Raw genomic sequence first — 19,240 nt, 5'->3', positions numbered from 1 at the left:
ACAGGCAACTGGTCAAGGAGGTTTGTGGGGCTAAATGCAGCCTGTGGTCTTTCTTTCTTTCTTTCTTTCTTTCTTTCTTTGTGTGTGTGTGTGTGTGTGTGTGTGTGTGTGTGTGTGTGTTGGGCGTGGGGGGGGGGTTCGAGGCAGGGTCTTGCTCTAGCCCAGGCTACCTAAATTCACTATGTAGACTCAGGGTGGACTTGAACTCTAGGCGAACCTCCTACCACTGCCTGGGATTAAAGACATGTGCCACCATGCCCAACTGAAGCCTGTATTCTTATTATTTGGAAATTTTCACTTTTCATAAACATGCCACATAAACCCTGTGGTATAGACCTTCACTGTCCAATATAGTAGCTGCAGAATTTAAAGGTCATTTTCTTAGGGCTCAACAGTTGCTGGCTGGTGTATTGTACTGTGCCAGTATAGCCAATTTGCACCATGGTAGGAAGTATCTGCTGGATGGCACTGGACACACCCTTCTGAACCATTCTATACAATTTGCAAGTGTGAGCAAGATTCTATGCAAACCTAGACATGCCTGTCTCTTGTTTAAGAGCCATGCAGCAGCGGTGGAGGTGAATCAGTTTTGTGAGTTGCAGCCAGAATTAAAATATAAAACAGAAAAAAAGATTTAACAAAACAGAAAAAAAGAACTTAGGGATCCTTAGCACTGTTTTGTGAAAAATTTGTTTGGTTTCGTGTTTGTTTTTCTCCTTGTCTGGATGCCTACCTCTCTACATGGTATCTTTATGATGTCACTAGGATTCAAGGAAATAAAATCTAATTGTCTGGGAAAAGCAAAAGCGTTTGAAAAGCCTAGGGGCATGGGATATGAATCTGAGCTCCTTAATTAGGCATTGCTTACTGTTTTCCCGTCCCTTTCACTTGTGTTACACCAATACACTTCCACGGCTGCTGTCACCAAGGACACTTGCACTTCTCTTTCATCTCTGCCTTTGTTCGCTCTTAACCATTTCCTTGTCTAGCCAGTTTTCCCTTCTCGTTATCTGGACGACTTCTACTCATCCTTTAAACCTTGGATGAGGAAATACCTCCTCCAGAAAGCCAGCCCTGAAACAATGCTTCAGGGCAGGCTGGGTGCACCTTCCTTGACCTTTCCTAAGCCTTGCAAAGACATCCGTTTACAGGGTTGTCATTTTATAATCTATTTAGTGGTCCGTTTGCTGTACGCTAAGTCCTTTCATAGCAAACACGTCTCGCATCTCAAAGACAAAAGCATGGTTATCTGGAATAAACTAAAGCATTCGTTCAGTTCGCGTCCAAAGAATCAGAGGGAATCAAGGACAAAAATAGATCGCTGACAACACAGGTGCAAACGCAGACGCGGGCCATCAGGGGGCGCTGGCGCTGGCGGCCCAGTGCGCAGGCGTGCTGGGAGGGAGGCGCCGCGGCGCTGGCGGCGGCGGTCGTGGCTGCGGCCGAGGGGGGAAGTGAATGGTTTTACCCAGAGGGCCCTGCGCTGCCTTTCTCCGCTGGCACCGGCGAGGCTGCCAGCTCCTCGCCGGCCATGGCGTTCACGTTCGCGGCCTTCTGCTACATGCTGGCGCTGCTGCTCACCGCCGCGCTCATCTTCTTCGCCATTTGGCACGTGAGTAGCCCGGGTTGGGAGGAGGAGGGCGAGGCGGCCGCACGGCCTCTCGTCGCGCCGGGTCCGCGGTCGCGCGGGGCCCCGCAGGTGTGCGCGCTGGCGGGCCGCGGCCGCGGACCCGGGCCGGGCGTCCGGCGGGAGGCCCGGCGCGGGGCGCGCGGTGACGGCGCGGGGTCGCGTGCCGGCCCAGGCGGCGCCCCGCGGCTCGTGACCCGGGCTGGGTGTGGCGGTGCCCGCGGGGCCTGCGCTCCCCGCATCCGGGGTGTGGGGGGGATGGCGAGCGCGCGCGCGGAGCGGCCGAGACTTGCGGTGAACTTTTCCAAATTCGTCTTCTCCAAATGGACATTTGCCCTTTTATGGTTTCCGCGGCAGCGTGGCCAGAAGGACGTAGTTGCTACCCTACTTTAGATGCGCTTCCATCGCTACTTCCAGCACTTGGTGGGTGCTTTTCTGGCAGACTCACCGATGTTGGGGTGAACTTGGCCGCAGGTTGGATGGATGAATATTTTGGCTGCATCCGGGTTCCTCCTCCCACCCCCTGAAATCATACTTTGAACCGCGGGAGTTTCTCAAGAGAGATTCTTCCAAGCAGCCTGAAGTCAGCGTAGCTTGCTCAGTAGAGGGAGTTTTAATTTGATGTTGAAAGTGTTTTTGGTCAGGAACCTTAAGATTTTGCTTGCTGCTGCTCGTGTGGATGGAAGCGCATGTTCCTGTAAGGAACACGCTGTAAGTTCCTTGTGTTCTGCTTCACAAGAGATTGTTAAAGGATTTCTGTTTCTGTACCACGAAATCATCTTTCGGTGCTCTTCGAAAATGAGCATGCATTAAAAATTTATCTGCTTTGTTTCTGCCCTCACAGCATTCCAGTACCTTCTGGAATATTGGTGTTAATTTAAATGATGGAGGGTGTGTGTTCGCTCCATCATAGGACAGAGGCAGAGAGAGAGTGGGGGCGTGCCAGGGCCTCCTGCAGCTACCAGTGAGTCACAGACGCTTGCGCCACTTAGTGCATCTGGCTTTACCTGGGTACTGGGGAATCGAACCCAGGCCTGATATCAGACTTTGTAAGCAAGTGCCCCTCTTTAACAGCTGCACTCTCTCTCCACCCCCACTTAGATTTTGTCATGTTTCAACACGGTGGTAACTGATTTCGTGTGAAACTTAAAGGGACAGTGTGAAATGTAGCAATATTCCGAACAGAAGTCTTAAAGCTAGAACACTCTTGTGTGGTTGAATTTATTTTAGAGTTCGCCTGCTTGTGGAAATGCTTGTGTGGGCTGCTCACTGTGTCAGAAGAACTACTACCTCAGTGCTTATAAGAACGATCCAAAAACTTGAAGAGACTCTTAATTAATGCCCTTTGGTGGGCAACAGTAAGATGAAACTGGAGTTATGTCTTGCGCCCTTGTCCGTGTAGATGTCATTTTCTGCATACCGGGTGCCTTTTCTATTGTTTCTGGGATGGTGGAGAGTCACCGTAGTGATCTGTGGGTGTGTCTCCCCCCCTACATTTTTACACTTTAAACCAGGTTGTATTTTTGACTTAAGGAAAATCTGAAGAGTACTTCTATTTATTTATTTGTTTATTTATTTATTTTGTTTTTTCGAAGTAGGGTTTTACTCTAGCTCAGGCTGACCTGGAATTCACTATGTACTCTCAGGGTGGCCTCGAACTCATGGCGATCCTCCTACCTCTGCCTTTCGACTGCCTTTTGAATGCTGGGATTAAAGGCAAGTGCCACCATGCCTGGCTTTGAAGAGAACTTTTAAAAATGGATCATTTAGTTGGAAAGGAATGTGTCTGGATGTTGTCTTGTTACAGAATTAAAAAAAAAATCGTTCCATAGATTAGCAGAGAAAGCTTTTATACTTAGGGAGTTCTTAGTTCAGTGAACTATAGCATCCTTTTGGAGATAAGTTCATGTAAATATCTAATTTTAGTTTTTCTGTTTCTAGCAGTGTCTTTACAAGACTCACCTTGAAATTTAAGTATGAATTCTTAAAATCCTATTTACACTAATTGCTCTATTGGGGGATTATTATTTCTTTTAATTGGTGATGGTCTTCTCTGTAAATTTAGTCCTAAGCATGAGATTGAAACTCTGCAGAAGAGTTGGCAGCACTTTGCCAAGGGAAGGGCTTGCACATGTCACTGAAAATGCGCCTCCCCGAGGCTCCCATAGTCTGCTGGGACGGAGCCTGCATGTACATTCGGTGTTCCACACTGAGGAGCCACACTGGCTCCAGCGTGACAGGTGTGGAGATGCCGGTGCAGATGCAGTAGTTTCTGCCGGAAGGAGCCTGGAGAAACCTACCTGAAGGAACGGTACAGGAAGAGGGATTTTTAGGATAAGAAAGAGGCTGCATGAATAATCGTGTAGGTGAGGGCCAGCTCATGTCAAGAGAAAGTAACTTGGAACCGAAGCATTGGGGAGATTGAAAAGTAAAACCAGCACAGTGGTATCAGATCATTGTAGAAAATGACTTCTTTAAATCTGATTCTGTTTCTCGTTAGTATTTTTAGCGTATTTGAATTTACTGTAAATTGTTACCTGTCATGTGGGCACACTTGTTTTATTGTACTCTTTTGATGATGGGGAGGGGTTGTTAACTGCTTTTTATTAGAGCGAGTGTTCCTAACTGATTTAATTTTGTTTTAGATTATAGCGTTTGATGAGCTGAAGACTGATTACAAGAATCCTATAGACCAGTGTAATACATTGAACCCTGTAAGTCATAATATGGGGTTAACCTTTAGATTTATACACTTGTTTGAAGATGGCCAATATTCTCAGTAGCATGTATAGTTTATGTTTGGAAGTAGGGCAGAATAAAAAGAAGTTCTCTTTTTCCTGTGATGCTCGACTATTCTGACTATTATTAATCTACTGGTGATCTTGTCAGCTGTCCATACTAACATTTTTCCAATCTGCTTTTTACATTGTCGGCCAAAGACAGTTGAAAAGGTCAAAAAGATTAAAAGAGTCAAAATTGCACTAAAGGTGTGTACTGCTTTTTAGTTGAATGTTTTACTGCTCTGTTCATCATGGGGAGGGTCAGGGCGTGTGTCTCTTTCGTTCTGCTCAGTGTGCTTGTTCTTAATGCCTGTTGAGGTTGATGATGTCATAAAACTTCATATTTTATGCAAACGTTTGCTTGCTGGCCCAGTCAAATAGGGAAAGCTGTTAAATGCTTATGCATTTTTATGTTATAGCCATAGGCACACACATATTAAATTATTTGGTGCAGTGGTTGAAAGTTGGCCACCAGAAGGTGATGTTAATAGTGGTGAGCTGACGCTTGCGCTCTGACTTCCCATGAGGTATATGTAAATGGACGCCAGCGTGGCCTCAACCTGCCACAGCTAGTTTTATCTGTGGTTATGTCTATCATGGAATAAACTAGTTGATCCTTTGAGCTGATGTGTCTTCAGAGCCTTGTTAAGTTGGTAGCTCTGTTTGTAGGTAGCTCGGATCTTGGTTGCAGTAATCCCATCTTTTGAACTCGAGTTGCCAGCATTTTGTAGCTAGCAGTTTGTATACAAATTTTTACATGGTTATTCCTAGTATAATATATGCACCCTAGATATCTTTCTTTTTTAGGGGGGCGGGTTTGAGGGCTCGCTCTAGCCCAGGCTGACCTAGAATTCACTATGGAGTCTCAGTATGGCCTTGAACTCATAGCTATCCTCCTACCTCTGTCTCCCAAGTACTGGGATTAAAGGCGTGCACCATCATGCCATACCCCAGATTTCAAGGATAGCCCTTTCTTAACCCTAAATTCTGAGCTGTGATGGATTTATTGATAATGTGGCTCCATTGTGCATAGTAGGGATGGAGACATGTATCTCTCCAGGGAAGGAAAAGCTTCCTTTAGACTGTAGGTTGCATTTTGCCTGATTTGTCAGCAGCTGAACAGTTGTTGGTAACAAAATCTCAAGCAAAGCAATAGGAAATTGCAGGTTGTGTTTTCAGTACTTGATTGAGGCAGACAAGGATTTGTGTAGACTTTGGTTGTATAGAATTTAGCCCGCTGTAGGAACTTGTTTACAAACATACCTGTTAAGCAATTTACTACTTCATCATTGTTTCCCCGGGTAAATGAGAATGATGGACTGGATTTCTAGACTGTCATTTGACCTGTTACCATAAGACTTGATGTAGGTATAATTAAAAGTTCTAATACATTAGCTGTTTTCCTGCTCTTAGCAAACTACATGAGGTGAATCTGGTTTCTGGTTGGAAAGTAGTAAGTGTGCCTTGTAAAATGTCTTTACCTTTGTTTGAAACTCATTGTTATCAAGAAATCAGGAACCCAGGATTTTTTTTGTTGTTGTTTATTGATAATCTTCTGTGCTTCTGGTCATGTCATTACTTCAGAGGACCAGGTGCTGATAGGGCAGTGGTAGCTTAAGTCAGGTGAGCACTTTCTGGGTGACAGGCTCTGCTCAGAAGTACGCTCCCTGGTGTTTGCTCATTCAGTTCCTGTTCCAATCCTAATAGGTTGGTAGACGGATTCTTTGATTCTTGCGAGTAGGACAGTTAACCAAGTTGCTTTGTGAGGTTGAAGCACTTTGCCCAAGGTTATATAGCTAAGGAATGACCAGAATTTGAAGCCAGACAACCTGAGTTTTGAAGCTAAGCTCTTGTGTTTTCCTAATTTACTGTACCTTTAAGAGGAGCTAATTTCATCTTATTGTGTGAGATTTCTGGCTTTTTGTAATGGAAACAAATTCACCCTAGAAAAGAAGCGTGCTCAGTACCTCCTTCTGCTATGGTAGCTTGGAAGGCCACTTTTCTACAATACCAGTTGCAGTTTGGAGTGGGTGCCCAGAATTGGCTAGACAGCAGTGCATCTGACAGTTTTCCCTATTGAAATCCATTTTGACAGTTCTGCCAAAGTATGGGGGAAGACAATCTTATTTTTAAAAATGTGAACAAGATAATAATGTTGTTATGTTTTAAGTTCTAATCATTTCAGCCATATTTACATGAAGTGTATTTTTCTGGAGACTACTTTTTGTGTGAGCTTTGGTTCTTAAGTAGGATGATTTTTGTAGTACTTAGGGTAAGTTTCATCACTGGGAAGTGATTGGAGAGGATGGATGGTTATGAGAAATACATAGTAACTGTTGCAGGCTTTCTTTGAGAAGAGAAGGGGGTGAGATTTGTTTCAGATTAGAACTGGTAAAAGTTGAAGACTACCTTTACTAACCCCCTTGTTAGGGACATTATTTAAGAGCAGTTTTGGATTAGACCTATACAAGTTGCAAATTGCTTTTATTAACACCTGTGGTGGTTTGAATAGATGGCCCCCAATATATAATGTTGTTCAAGAGCAGTAAGGGTTATACTGATTTCAAAACCGCTCTCTGTTCTACTTCAGTGTGGAAGTGTAGGATGAAAACTTGAGACATAATTTGTATTGTTGACTATCATTTGGCTTTAGAGGTCTGAAATAGGCTTGTTACAGTTTCAAGAAATACCATGTAACATAAATTAATATGAAAGAACCAATTCTAATGGAGTTTTTACTCTTAGGTTTTTCTTAATTTGTTCTCATTGTAGTCATTGAATTACAAAGATGTTTCGTGGACAGGACATTTTCTTGTTTAGAGACTTCTTAAAATCTTACATAGATGCTGGCTTACGTGTTTGCTTTATTTACAGTTTTTTTTTTTTTTTTTTTGAGGTAGGGTCTCCCTCTAGCCCAGGCTAACCTGGAATTCACTATATAGTCTTAGGGTGGCCTCAAACTCATGGCGATCCTCCTACCTCTGCCTGCTAAGTGCTGAGATTAAAGGTGTGCACCACCAAACCTGGCTTTATTTATAGGTTTTTATAGTAAAACTGTGTTATTTACCAGCTTGCTTAAGTTTGTAGAAAATACCTGGTTAGTGGCTTAGCTGGGGGAAGATGTTTACCCTGTGGCCTCCAACAGGACAGAGTAATCTGGGAGAATTAGAAAGTGAGCTTTGCTCTGTAGCATACTTCTATAGCATGGCATACCGTCAGCAAAGATCAAGTGACCCAAGGAATCAATTGTTAACTTGGCCTAAAGCCATTTGAGAAACTGGGCTTTTCAGTGGTTGGAGGAGTTTTTGGCTGAAACTTGTTGGAGTGGGTTTGAACAATCATGAGGCTGAACTCTTTAGGATGAGAAATAATTGAATACATTTTATATACATTTAAAATACTGAGTTTTGATTACTTCATAAAACACATTTCATTTGAATTAACTTTTCCTCACTTAATACTATTTACCATCAAAAGGCTAATTTTTGTTGTTGGTTTTTTTTTTTTTTTTTTTTTTTTGTTAATCAGAGTTCTGAGGTTCTGTGGGTCTTCTGTGTAACACATCACAGTTAGGAACCTAAAGGCCAGATAATGAGAACTCAGGAACTTGGAAATTTTTATTTCATGGTTAAGAACTCAGTCTTTTCCCTCCTACGTTGCAGAAAGTTTGTCATTTCATTTGTGCACATTAGTGTTCTAACCCCTAACTGTGCTGAGATTATTGGCTGGTTGGCTTTCCATTAAAAAGTTTGTGGTAAAGTGATATGATTTGCTAAATATTGTACATGTAGTATTCTTGGTTTTTGTTAAAGGCTTAAAAACATTAACATAGAAACTTCTAAGTGGGAGTATGTTTTTTAGATTTTATCATGTTGCATGGGATCAGATATTTCATTTTTGTATTTTTCTCATCTTTGAGTAAGGGAAATTAAAACCATTCTAATAATTGACTAGCAGGTAACAGAACAGGCTGGTTGGTGATTGTATATTTAACCTGTTAAGAATTTGGTTTTTCCTTTTTTTTTTAAATTTATTAAGAATTTGGGTTTTAAGTTTCAAGTCATATCTTCTTATAGTGCAAGTGGTATGTCTTATGGTCAGTCGTTTATAATCCTGTTTTTGATAAAATGCTAATGATGGAACTAAAACTTAGTAGCATCTATTATTTCTGATAAAACTAGTAGTTTTTTTTGGTTGTGGAAATGTGATAGCCACCTGCTCTTTAGATAATAGTTGATGAGCGAAGGCATCTTGATAACAGGCTTGTGTTTTCCTTGCAGCTTGTACTTCCAGAGTACCTCATCCATGCTTTCTTCTGTGTCATGTTTCTTTGTGCAGCAGAGTGGCTTACACTGGGGCTCAATATGCCCCTTTTGGCATATCATATTTGGAGGTAATACTTTGATATACTTGAACTAGCTTTCGTAATTAAATTTTGATTTTATTATGATTAACATGGTGTAGCAGACAGCTTCAGGTTCACTGATATGAACTTTCAGACCAGGCAATGTTAAGGAAGAAGGGATTTATTGAAGCTTACAGATCCAGGGGAAGTTCCATAATGGCAGAAGAAGCTGGCCTGCCTTCACAGGCCCAAGCAGACAGAGAGAGAGAAGCAAAAGCCAAAAGCCACAGCACACTTCAGGAACTCCAGCTAGGCACACTTTGCATATCTTTAGATTGAGAGTGGAAACCCATCACCACAACTTAAGATCCACCCAGTGACATTGACTCCAGCAAGGTAGCCAGCAGATGCAAACTACAAATAAACAACTGAATATACTGGGGGCCATCTATTCTATTCAAACCACCACATTCCGCCCCTGGCTCCCAATACATTTATAACCATTACACATTGCAAATTGTACTCAGTTCAATTTCAAAGGTCTCCACAGTCTTCACCAATTTAAGATATTAAGACCTGTAAAATAAAACAAGTTAAACATTTCTAACATATAAAGGCACAGAGTAAACATTTTCAACTGGTATAAGGCATAGCAAGGAGAGACTAAAACAATGCAAACTCAATCACCATCAAACACATCAAACTTCTGCAGTTCAAATCCAATACAACCAGAGACTGACAGTTTCCAGATTTTCCAGTTCTGCCCCTCCAGCTGGGCAGAACAGCCAGGGAACACTTCCATCTCAGGCCAACAATGTGCTCTATGGTAGCCCTTGCACAGTCCTGGTATATACAAAACATCTTGAGGTCTTTATGCAAACCATGGTCCATTTTCCAAAGGCTCTTTCAGCCTATGAGGGCATCATGCCCTGCCTCATGCTGTATCTCAGCAGTAGCTCCTGGAACCATGTGCAATTCATGACCACTCCTCACATTTTCCAAAGGCTCTTTCAGCCTACCAGGGCATCAGGCCCTACCTCATGCCACATCTCAGCGGCAGCTCCTGGAAGCATGTGCAATTCACGGCCACTCCTCACATTTTTCATGCTTCTGAAATCAGTACCAGGTGTGTAGGACACAGCCATATTCTTAATTCAGGGATGAAACAAATCATAGCCTTGAAAAGCAGGTTCCTTCTCCAACCAACTCTTTCAAAAAGTATTTGCATTTCTATGATAGTCTTTCCTCAGGCATCCTTTCCATGGTCCTTTAAGATTGCTAATGTGTTTGGCAATAGCGGATTCAGTAACCTAAAACCAGTCTCCGTGCCTGTACTTTTAACTTGCTTGAGGTTTTCCAGCTTAAAATCTTAAGCCTCTCAGTCCAATATCACTAGCCAAGCACATCAGTCCATTACAAATGTATCCTTGATTAAACTCTCTGGGCCTGGGCATCAGGATACAGCCAGCCCTTATGCCAGTAGCCCAGTTCCAACAAAGTCCTCTGCAGTCTTTCCTTCCCCTCAGAAAGCTCATAAGCCAAGCCTTGAAGTTCGATGGTGTCTGCAGTTAGCATTCTCAGACTTTCATCAGAATAGTCCATAAAACTTGGCTTACCACTCCAGAAGATATCTTCAGCTGCAAGCACCAAGTCCATGCCTATTCCTCCAAAACAAAGGTTCCAAAAGATCAACATCCACATGGCCAGGTACATCTCACCCACTCCTGGTACCAAGTTCTATAGCAGACAGCTTCAGGTTCACTGAGATGAACTTTCAGACCGGGCACAGTTATGGAGGAAGGGATTTATTGAAGCTTACAGATCCAGGGGAAGTTCCATAATGGCAGAAGAAGCTGGCCTGCCTTCACAGGCCCAAGCAGAGAGAGAGAGAGAAGCAAAAGCCAAAAGCCACAGCACACTTCAGGAACTCCAGCTAGACACACTTTGCATATCTTTAGATTGAGAGTGGAAACCCATCACCACAACTTAAGATCCACCCAGTGACATTGACTCCAGCAAGGTAGCCAGCAGATGCAAACTACAAACAACTGAATATATTGGGGGCCATCTATTCTATTCAAACCACCACACATGGATATCTTACATACTGTTTGCCTAAAAGAAGACTGAAAGTCAAACATTTATTTTAAAAGTTCATGTGAGTAAACAAATAACTTTTAGTAATCTTACGAGAACTTATTTCATTACTTTTTATAGTAAAAGATAATATATGACTTACATGCAGTAACATTCATAAGTCTAAAGTGTACAACTAGATGGATTTTTTTTTTGACAGTGCATGTGTATATGTTTGTATGGGTATGCCAGAGCCTCTTACCATTGCAAACAATCTCTAGATGCATGCACCACTTTTTAAATTTGGCTTTACATGGGTTCTGGGTTATTGGACCCAGGCTGGCAGGCTTTGCAAGCAAATACCTTTAGCCATTGAGCCATCTCCTCAGCCCTTAGGAAAAAAAAAATTATTTTTTGGTTTTTCAAGGTAGGGTCTCATTCTAGCTCAGGCTGACCTGGAATTCACTCTGCATTCTCAGGGTGGCCTCGAACTCACGGCGATCCTCCTACCTCTGCCTCTTGAGTGCTGGGATTAAAGGTGTGTGCCACCACACTGGCTAGAAAAAAATTTTTTAAAAACATTTTTAAAATTAATTTGTGAGGAAGGGAGGTTGTGCATGCCGGCGTTTTGATGCTGCAAATGAACATTAGATGCACACACCAGTTTGTGCATCTGGCTTTACATGGGTACAGGGGAATTGAACCCAGTCTGGCTGTTTTTGTAAGCCAGTGCCTTTAACTGTGGAGCCAGTTCTCCAGACTACACTTAATGAATTTTTATGTATATCCGTGAACTCACCACACAGTGTTTCCAGCTACCAGAAAATGGGGTTGAAGAGATGGCTTAATATTTAAGGCGTTTGCATGTGAAGCCTAAGAACCTAGGTTTGATTCCCCAGGGCCCATGTAAGCCAGATGCACAAGGTGGCACATGTATCTGGAGTTCATATGCAGTGGCTAGAGGCCCTGGCGTGCCCATTCTCTCCTCTGTCTCCCAAATAAATAAAATTAACATTAAATAAAAAAAGAGAAAATGTACTTATGCTTCATTCTAGGTAGTTAATTGCACCCACTTTCAAAGAACACAGACCTCTTGTCAACTTAGGTTGTTTTCGCCAGGTTTTTAATGTAATGTAGATCAAAATTTACAGTATGTATCTTCTTTCTCATGCTTGCTTTATGATTTTAAGAACATTTGGCTATTTTATAGAAAATCACCATATGTCTTAGCTTCATATAGTTATATCTACCCCGAATAGAGTGAGAGGCTTTAGTTTTAAATAGACATCAAAATCTCATTGTTCTTGAGCTGGGAGATGGCTCAGCAGTTAAAGGCACTTGCTTGCAAGCTAGATGCAATGTGGCTATATTTGTTTGCAGTGGCAAGGGACTATGGTTTATATGCAAATAAATTTAAAATGAAGGCCTTATGGTTTCCATTTTTAGGAAATAAGTGTAAAAAGTATCCAAATTAAATAAAATTTTAAAACCTGATTGCTCTCAGTTTTAAGAAATATGTTTAAGAAGTATTTGCGAATAAAGTGGTATGTCTGTAACTGACTAAAATTTTGGAGAAAAAGAATTTATTTATGGTAAGAGGACTACTGTGTAGGGCTCTTTTCTGTAAGTCAAATTATATTGACACAGGAAGTTAGGAAAACACCTTCCCTCCTACAGTTACTCATTTTCTTAGGTTTCTGAAATGGAGAAGCTAGATTTGATTTGTATAAGTGTTTCATTCTTCTCATTTGGAGTTTTAGTTTTAAAAGTAAATAAAATAGTAGGAGGACAGAATTCTACCTGTAAGCAAAAGTGTGTCTCTGTCTGGAGCAGTTGTCACTAACAATTGCTGGAGAAGAGAAAAACCTGCTTTCCTGCTTGAAGGCTGCTGCTCCTTCTGTGTAGCTAACGGGGCTGTTTTTTATTCCAGGTACATGAGTAGACCGGTGATGAGTGGACCTGGGCTGTACGACCCGACAACCATCATGAATGCAGACATTCTAGCTTACTGTCAGAAAGAAGGATGGTGCAAATTAGCGTTTTACCTTCTAGCATTTTTTTACTACCTATATGGGTAAGTTTGAAGCAAAATGAAGGTGACGTGACTGCTGTCTAAAAAGTTTATAGACATTATGGTCTCAACACCTTGAAATCCACTTGCCCAGTATCTCCGTATCTTGAATGGGGGAACTGGTAATGGCAGTGCATTCTGGCAACTCCCACATGTTCATGGAGGTACGCGCTTGTCAGGGCAGTGAACACCGTAAGTCAGAAGCAGGAGGTATGGCTAGATGCAGATACTTAGTGGGTAAATCACAGAACAGCCCTCATTCCCCATTGCAGTGGTGGCCTTCAGAGGCTATGGCTGGGTGCATTTGAAAAAAGTTTTTTGTTTGGCATTACTGTTTCTCCAGAGGTAGTGTTTGTTTTCCTACAGGGTGTGCTTGCTCTGTAGTTTTCTGTGAGTGGATGAGGGGAAGGAACTGTCCTGTGCTTTAGGGTGGTGCAGTGCAGAAAAGGGAGCGCTCTCCTTTTGGCATGCTGGTGGGCTGTCCTCATTGCTCCTCTAGGCTGGGCTTTTTTCAACTTCTGACATTCTGTTCTTGATCATTCTTTTTTGTGGGAGGCTATCTCACAGGTTGTGGGATATTTAGCAGCAAACATGACCTTTATTCAAAATCCTAGTGGCATTCTCCCCATCCCCAGTCATGCCAACCAGTAATATCTCTGGATGTTACCAAATGCCCTCATGGGGCAAAACTGTTGCAGTTAAGAAACACTGGTCTGAATGTTCAAGTACGGCCAAGTGCGGTGGGGCACACCTGTGACCCCAGCACTACAGAGGTAGAGGCAAGAGAGTAACACGTTCCAGCCTAACCTGGACTACCAAGTGAGACCCTGTCTCAAAGCCAGAAAAAACGTAGTAGTTAGCTTACTCTCATTAAATCTAGAAAAGGAAAGCTGAGGCAGAACTCCCTCAGAAAAAAAGCAAAACAAACTGGGACATTATTTGATGTGGAGTTAAGAGGTTTTCTTCATGCTGTGTATGTTTATAATGCTTTCCTTTTTAACTTTTAAAGTACTAAGACATCTGTATTACGATGAAGGTGTTCATAAATCTGCTTTCTCTCTTCTCCTTTTTACTACTTGAAACAGTACTATCTGGTCAGCTTGTCGTCATATCTGTCTGCTTCACTTACGTGCCTAAAAAAGGACGTGTGCAGTGCTAGACTGAAACTGAGGAAAAAGCAACTTTCATTATGTGTTAAGGTTTTAACTGAAAATGAGAACCTTAATAGTGTATTTATAGATGTTGCTTATAGATGAAATATAGTGAATAGATTTTGAATGGTGAAATCCTACATGCTATACTGATTTTTTATTTTGCAGATTTTCAATTTTTAAGTGTTTGGTACTTCTGTCTACTGTCATGTAGTAGACAATTGAGACAGTTGCTGAAAGGAGTGCTTAAGTAGTGAAGTTGGAGATGGGCAACTTTGGGGAAGTGTTTACCAGGATAATGCAGCACTGGACATCTAGGCGTGTTGTTCTTTAAACCCCTGACATGTGTTCAAATTCCTGCTTTATGTAGACAGTGAGCATGCTTTACAAACCACGCTCCCGTGCATTTCTCAGTCACTGTTTATATAGAACTGCCTTTGGACTTTGTAAGGCTAAGTCACAGCCCTGCCTTTTTTCCTGGTTTGTAGGTCCCCCTCCACCCCCCCCAAATAACAAACCCTTAGAAGTGCCTTTTTTACTTGAGAAAGGCTCTGGGCAGTAGGCTGTATGGAAAAGTACCTAACCATCTATCCTTTCGATAAAATGAAATGAACAACAGCACCTCCTGCTGCTGCTTGGAGGGTTGAGAGAGGTACTGCATGAAGGGCTCCACAGGGCCTGGCAGAGTGAGCTCCACAGAGATGTTTCTTCTTGTTCCTAGGCCCAGCTCCAGAGAGTAGAGTTGGATTGTTTCTCTCAGCCCCAAGCCCCACTGAGCTCTCGGTTGAGCTTCCACTTGCTAACATTGGGAAGGAAGTAGGGAACAGCTTCACATGCTGAGTCAAGTCTGACGTTAGGCACAATGCATGTTGAATATATGCTGGGAATTGTGGAGCATTTCATTTTCTGAGATACATGAAACAACATAATTTGCTATAGAAAGCAGACAACTTTTTTTGTGTTTTTAGTTTTTATAACTAGGAGTGTTTGAATTAACAGCTTCTCTCTTCTTTTCAGCATGATCTATGTTTTGGTGAGCTCTTAGAACAACACAGAAGAACTGGTCCAGTTAGGTGCATGCAAAAGGCCACCAAATGAAGGGATTGTATCCGGCAAGAGATCCTGTTTCCAAGAGTAGCCTATGGAACCTGATCAGTTACTTTAAAAAATGACTTCTTATTTTTTAAATGTTTCCACATTTTTTGCTTGTGGAAAGACTGTTTTCATATGTTATACTTGGATAAGGAATTTTAAGTGGAATTCCGTATAAATTAATATAAAATGATTACCTCTGGTGTTGACAGGTTTGAACTTGCACTCTTCAAGGAACAGCCATAATCCTCAGAATGATCGCACTAATTACTGACTAGTCCATTGGGAGCTATGTTTATAGGAATTTGTAGGACCCATTTTGGATTTATGGAAATGCCATCCAATTATAAATTAGCTGTAGATATCAGGTGCTTATGGTGAACCGAAAATGTATATCTGGTTTGTGGGAAACATAGGTTTCCTCATTTATCATGTAGATGATTATATATGGATACATTTACAAAAACCTCCAAGAGTGGGATTTTCCCCCCTTTGACTTGATTATTATCCCTGTATATTGCATGAATGAGAAATCTCCCATATTTTCATCAGAGTAATACTTGCTTTAATTCTGAAGCATAAATGAACATGATACAAAAATATGTGAATTACTTGTGAAAAATACATTTAAAGCTTTTTAAATGTGTTTTATTTGTAAGACATTTACTTGCTAAGAAATTGGTTATGCTTACTGTTCTAATCTGGTGGCAAAGGTATTCTTAAGAATTTGCAAGTCCTTTAGGTTTTCAAAACTGAATTGAGAATTGTATACCAACCACCTGCTGTTCCTTTAGTGCAATAAAATAAAGCTCTGAACCAAGATCCATGGCAGTGCTGTTTCATACTTGCTCAGTCCATAATAGAAGACACGTTACTGTCATTAAAAAAGCAAATTATTAGGCTTTTCATACAAATGCTACTCTTGGATCTAAACAATGAAGAGTCTAGAATGGCTGGGCATGGTTCTCTCTGCCCTCACCTGAGGGGACCCTTAATGTAGATGGCAGCTTCATTCCTCTACCAGTTAAAGATTATTGGAGCATGTAAAATGTTTAAGATTTTGTTTTCCTTTTTGAACCAGCTAGTTTTGTGGTAAGCTGACTTACAATTTTCTTTGCTGTTTCTCATGAGGCAGGTAAATTATAGCGTGCATGTTTCCATAAGCATTCCTGGGCTTGAGGATGTGGGTCAAAGTAGTTGAAAGTATTGTTTTAGAAGATTCTTCCACAAATAATCAGAGAAAGGAGAGTAATTTGTAGATATTCCCATGTTGACCTTGGGAGCTTATAGATGTGTTGATGGAGGTCTTACTGTTAAGAAGTCCTTAGATTAGTTGATCTTTGATCCTTTACTAGTAAAATAATCCTTGCCCACTTTGGGGAGATCTTGCAACTGGGGATTGGGTGATTAGGTTAAGTACATTGAAGAGGGGAATGAAGAAGAGTTGAACCATTTCTCAAGGAAAGCTTTAAAGACCTTATAATCTGTGGTCAAGAGACCACCTGCAGAGAACTGACCGTCCTTCAGAGTGTAGTCAGTTATTGAGCACTTGGAGTATATGGCACAATGGTTTGGTTTCTAATCATATCACAGCCATTCCTCATTTGTCTTTCTTGTTCATAAGTACTGTTAATTAGAGAACTGGTCAAGTTTGTTATTCAGAGAGGTTTCGTGGGACTGTATGTTAGTGCTTCTGTCAGAGTGTTAGGATTTCACAAACTTTGGCTCTCTTAGCAGTTACTACTTTATAATTTGTTTTTAGTATTTTATTTGAGAGGCAGAATAGGTGTGCTAGAGCCACTAGCTAGTGTAAATGAACTCCAGACATATGTGCCACCTTGTGCATCTGGTTTTATGTGGGTGCTGGGGAATTGAACCTGGGTCCTTTTGGCTTTGCTAGTAAGCGCCTTAAACGCTAAGCCATCTCTCTAGCCCTACTTTATAATTTTTAGGAAACATCCTCTTAATCTAGTTTTGGACCTTTGCTAGGATTAATGCAAACTTTATTGGTTGGAAGCCATATTGTCAGGCTTCCAAAATTAGTTGTAGTCTTCAGCCTCTTCCTGAAAGGTGACAGTGAGGGTCACCAGGGTCGCTGGTAGCCTGTGAGCTCCCGGGCGCAGTAAGTGATGAGGTTTGAGTGTTCGGGGTCTACCTATTTGCCTTTTCAGTGTTTTGTGAAATTAAATCGAGTGCTAAGAGAAAGCGGAAACAAATGACTTTGCATTTGGCAAAATCCAGCTGGCTCTTTTTCCTGCTGTGAATTTAATTTGTTCCCCATGTTAATCAGTTTGGGATGGTCCCAGCCTGCTGTTAGTCCTGAAGTTCAGTTTATAATTCTTTGCAATTTATATCAAAAGCTCATGCTGTGCAGTGGCAATTTTTAAACACTTTCATTTTTTCTTTATTGTAATTTTGGTATTATGTGCTTTATCTTCACCAGTTCTCTACCCCTCAGAAACTATTTCCCTCATTTGTACCTATTTTATTGCATGTAATGGAACCTCTGTCAGCAACTTTGTTGTCATGGACACTATAGATTCTTCTAAGTTGAAAACCTCACACAGTAAAGATGTCTGTTGAGTAATAAATATACCATGCCAGTGGGCCCTTGAGCATTGAACAGATGTAGGGGTACAGATGGTTAAATATCAGCATCTACATGTTACTAATGACATGCATTCATTTGGCTAAAATGAGTTCTCAAGCAAGAGTGTGAAAGGCCTCCAGCAGGGCTGCTCCCTAGGCTTGTGGAAGCACAACCAGCCACCAAGGTGATGTCTCTCTGGGACTGGAGCAGCTCTGCCCCGCGCTCATTTTCTCAGTGTGCACTGAAGGAAGATGTGAACATCCTGACACAAGAATGAATCACATCTCATACATGTCATTCCTCGTGTACATTTTCTAAATGTTTAATCATGCTTATGTATTCTGGAGAAGGAATATTACTCTGGAGAAGGAATATTTCTTAAATGGACTCATAATGAAGTAGCTCCTAAAAATGAGAAGGTATAGTTACCTTTATTCATGGTTTGTTAAAATAGAAGCTTGATGGTGCTGTACCACAGTCCAAAGAAGTCTTTGAGTTGTCCTACTTTATTCCTTAGAGCTTATTTTGCCTTTGTAAATTGAATAAAAACTGTGGCAAATACTCCTGGTGTAGTTTATGGGTAATGGTTCAACCCGTGTGCTAATTTCACATATGACTAGCTCTGGCTTGTATGTGACCAGGACTGCAGACTCTCGCCTGCATTATTTGTGGATATATCGCAGTGTGGGCAGAAAAAAAAAAACAACCCACCAACCTAGAATGTTGGAATTACATGTTATTAAACTTAATCAGGGCAAGTATATTTCGGAAGTGCTACCCCATTTTTCTCCTATGGAATACTTTCCTACACACTTAGTATTAAGAGAGTTTAGCTAAATATTTTGAATACAGAAGGCTTAATGGGCACTTAAAATGGAAATTAAGAAATGTACATGCACTAAAAATTCAACTGTTAAGGGATTTGGTTAGTATCAGTATTTTTCCAGGTATTCACAAATAAGCTCTGTATTTGAATTGGAATTAAGAAAATGGACAATTTTGTATCATTCATTTCATCCATTTCCTGACTAAAGCTTAACAGATACTGTGACTTTAACATATCTGGCTGTAATACCAAAATCATGAAGACCATTATTATAGCCTGTACTCTGAAAAATAACTCTAAACTGGGCATGGTGGTGCACGCCTTTAATCTCAGCACTCTGGGGGGCAGAGGTAGGAGGATCGCCATGAGTTTAAGGCCATCATGAGACTACATAGTTAATTCCAGGTCAGCCTGAGCTAGAGTGAGACCCTACCTTAAAAAACAACAACAACAAAAAAAAACCCTCAACCAACCAGCCAACTAAAAAAACCACTTTAGCTTTAACTTGAATTAAAAAATATCTCAGATACTGGGGTTCAACATTAAATACCAATGATAATATGGTTCTCCCATCTTCCTTGGTATCATCATACTTTATTTTTTATTTAAAAATTTTTTTTTTATCATACAACTTTACTTCTCAAAGTAGCAGCTATATAAAATTACTGGAATTGTAGCTTCA

At 41.2% G+C, this 19,240-nt stretch overlaps 1 protein-coding gene across 2 annotated transcripts; it reads left to right on the top strand.

Annotated features, from left to right (window-relative positions):
* The first annotated feature begins 1,446 nt into the window (after positions 1 to 1,446).
* Positions 1,447 to 15,964, top strand: Cnih1 (cornichon family AMPA receptor auxiliary protein 1). 2 transcript variants are annotated; one of them, XM_045154004.1, is made up of 6 exons: positions 1,447 to 1,612; positions 4,273 to 4,341; positions 4,567 to 4,614; positions 8,688 to 8,800; positions 12,759 to 12,902; positions 15,068 to 15,964. In XM_045154004.1, the coding sequence occupies exons 1-6, from the start codon at positions 1,532 to 1,534 to the stop codon at positions 15,093 to 15,095; spliced, it is 483 nt and encodes a 160-aa protein (XP_045009939.1). In that variant the 5' UTR covers positions 1,447 to 1,531; the 3' UTR covers positions 15,096 to 15,964. The 2 variants fall into 2 exon arrangements, with proteins under 2 accessions (XP_045009939.1, XP_045009940.1); XM_045154005.1 differs by lacking the exon at positions 4,567 to 4,614 and having other exon boundaries at positions 1,451 to 1,612.
* Positions 15,965 to 19,240: the final 3,276 nt, after the last annotated feature.

Source organism: Jaculus jaculus, chromosome 7 (genome assembly GCF_020740685.1).
Source record: "Jaculus jaculus isolate mJacJac1 chromosome 7, mJacJac1.mat.Y.cur, whole genome shotgun sequence".
Classification (NCBI taxonomy): domain Eukaryota; kingdom Metazoa; phylum Chordata; class Mammalia; order Rodentia; family Dipodidae; genus Jaculus; species Jaculus jaculus.
This window is presented reverse-complemented; position numbering and strand designations above follow the sequence as displayed.

What these genes read in the sequence shown, in the direction of transcription:
- Cnih1 (XM_045154004.1), top strand. Translation starts at nt 1,532, where the DNA reads ATGGCGTTCACGTTCGCGGCCTTCTGCTACATGCTGGCGCTGCTGCTC. An exon ending in GAGTCAAAATTGCACTAAAG is followed by an intron (nt 4,615 to 8,687) that starts GTGTGTACTGCT and finishes TTTTCCTTGCAG; the next exon opens with CTTGTACTTCCAGAGTACCT. An exon ending in TTGGCATATCATATTTGGAG is followed by an intron (nt 8,801 to 12,758) that starts GTAATACTTTGA and finishes TTTTTATTCCAG; the next exon opens with GTACATGAGTAGACCGGTGA.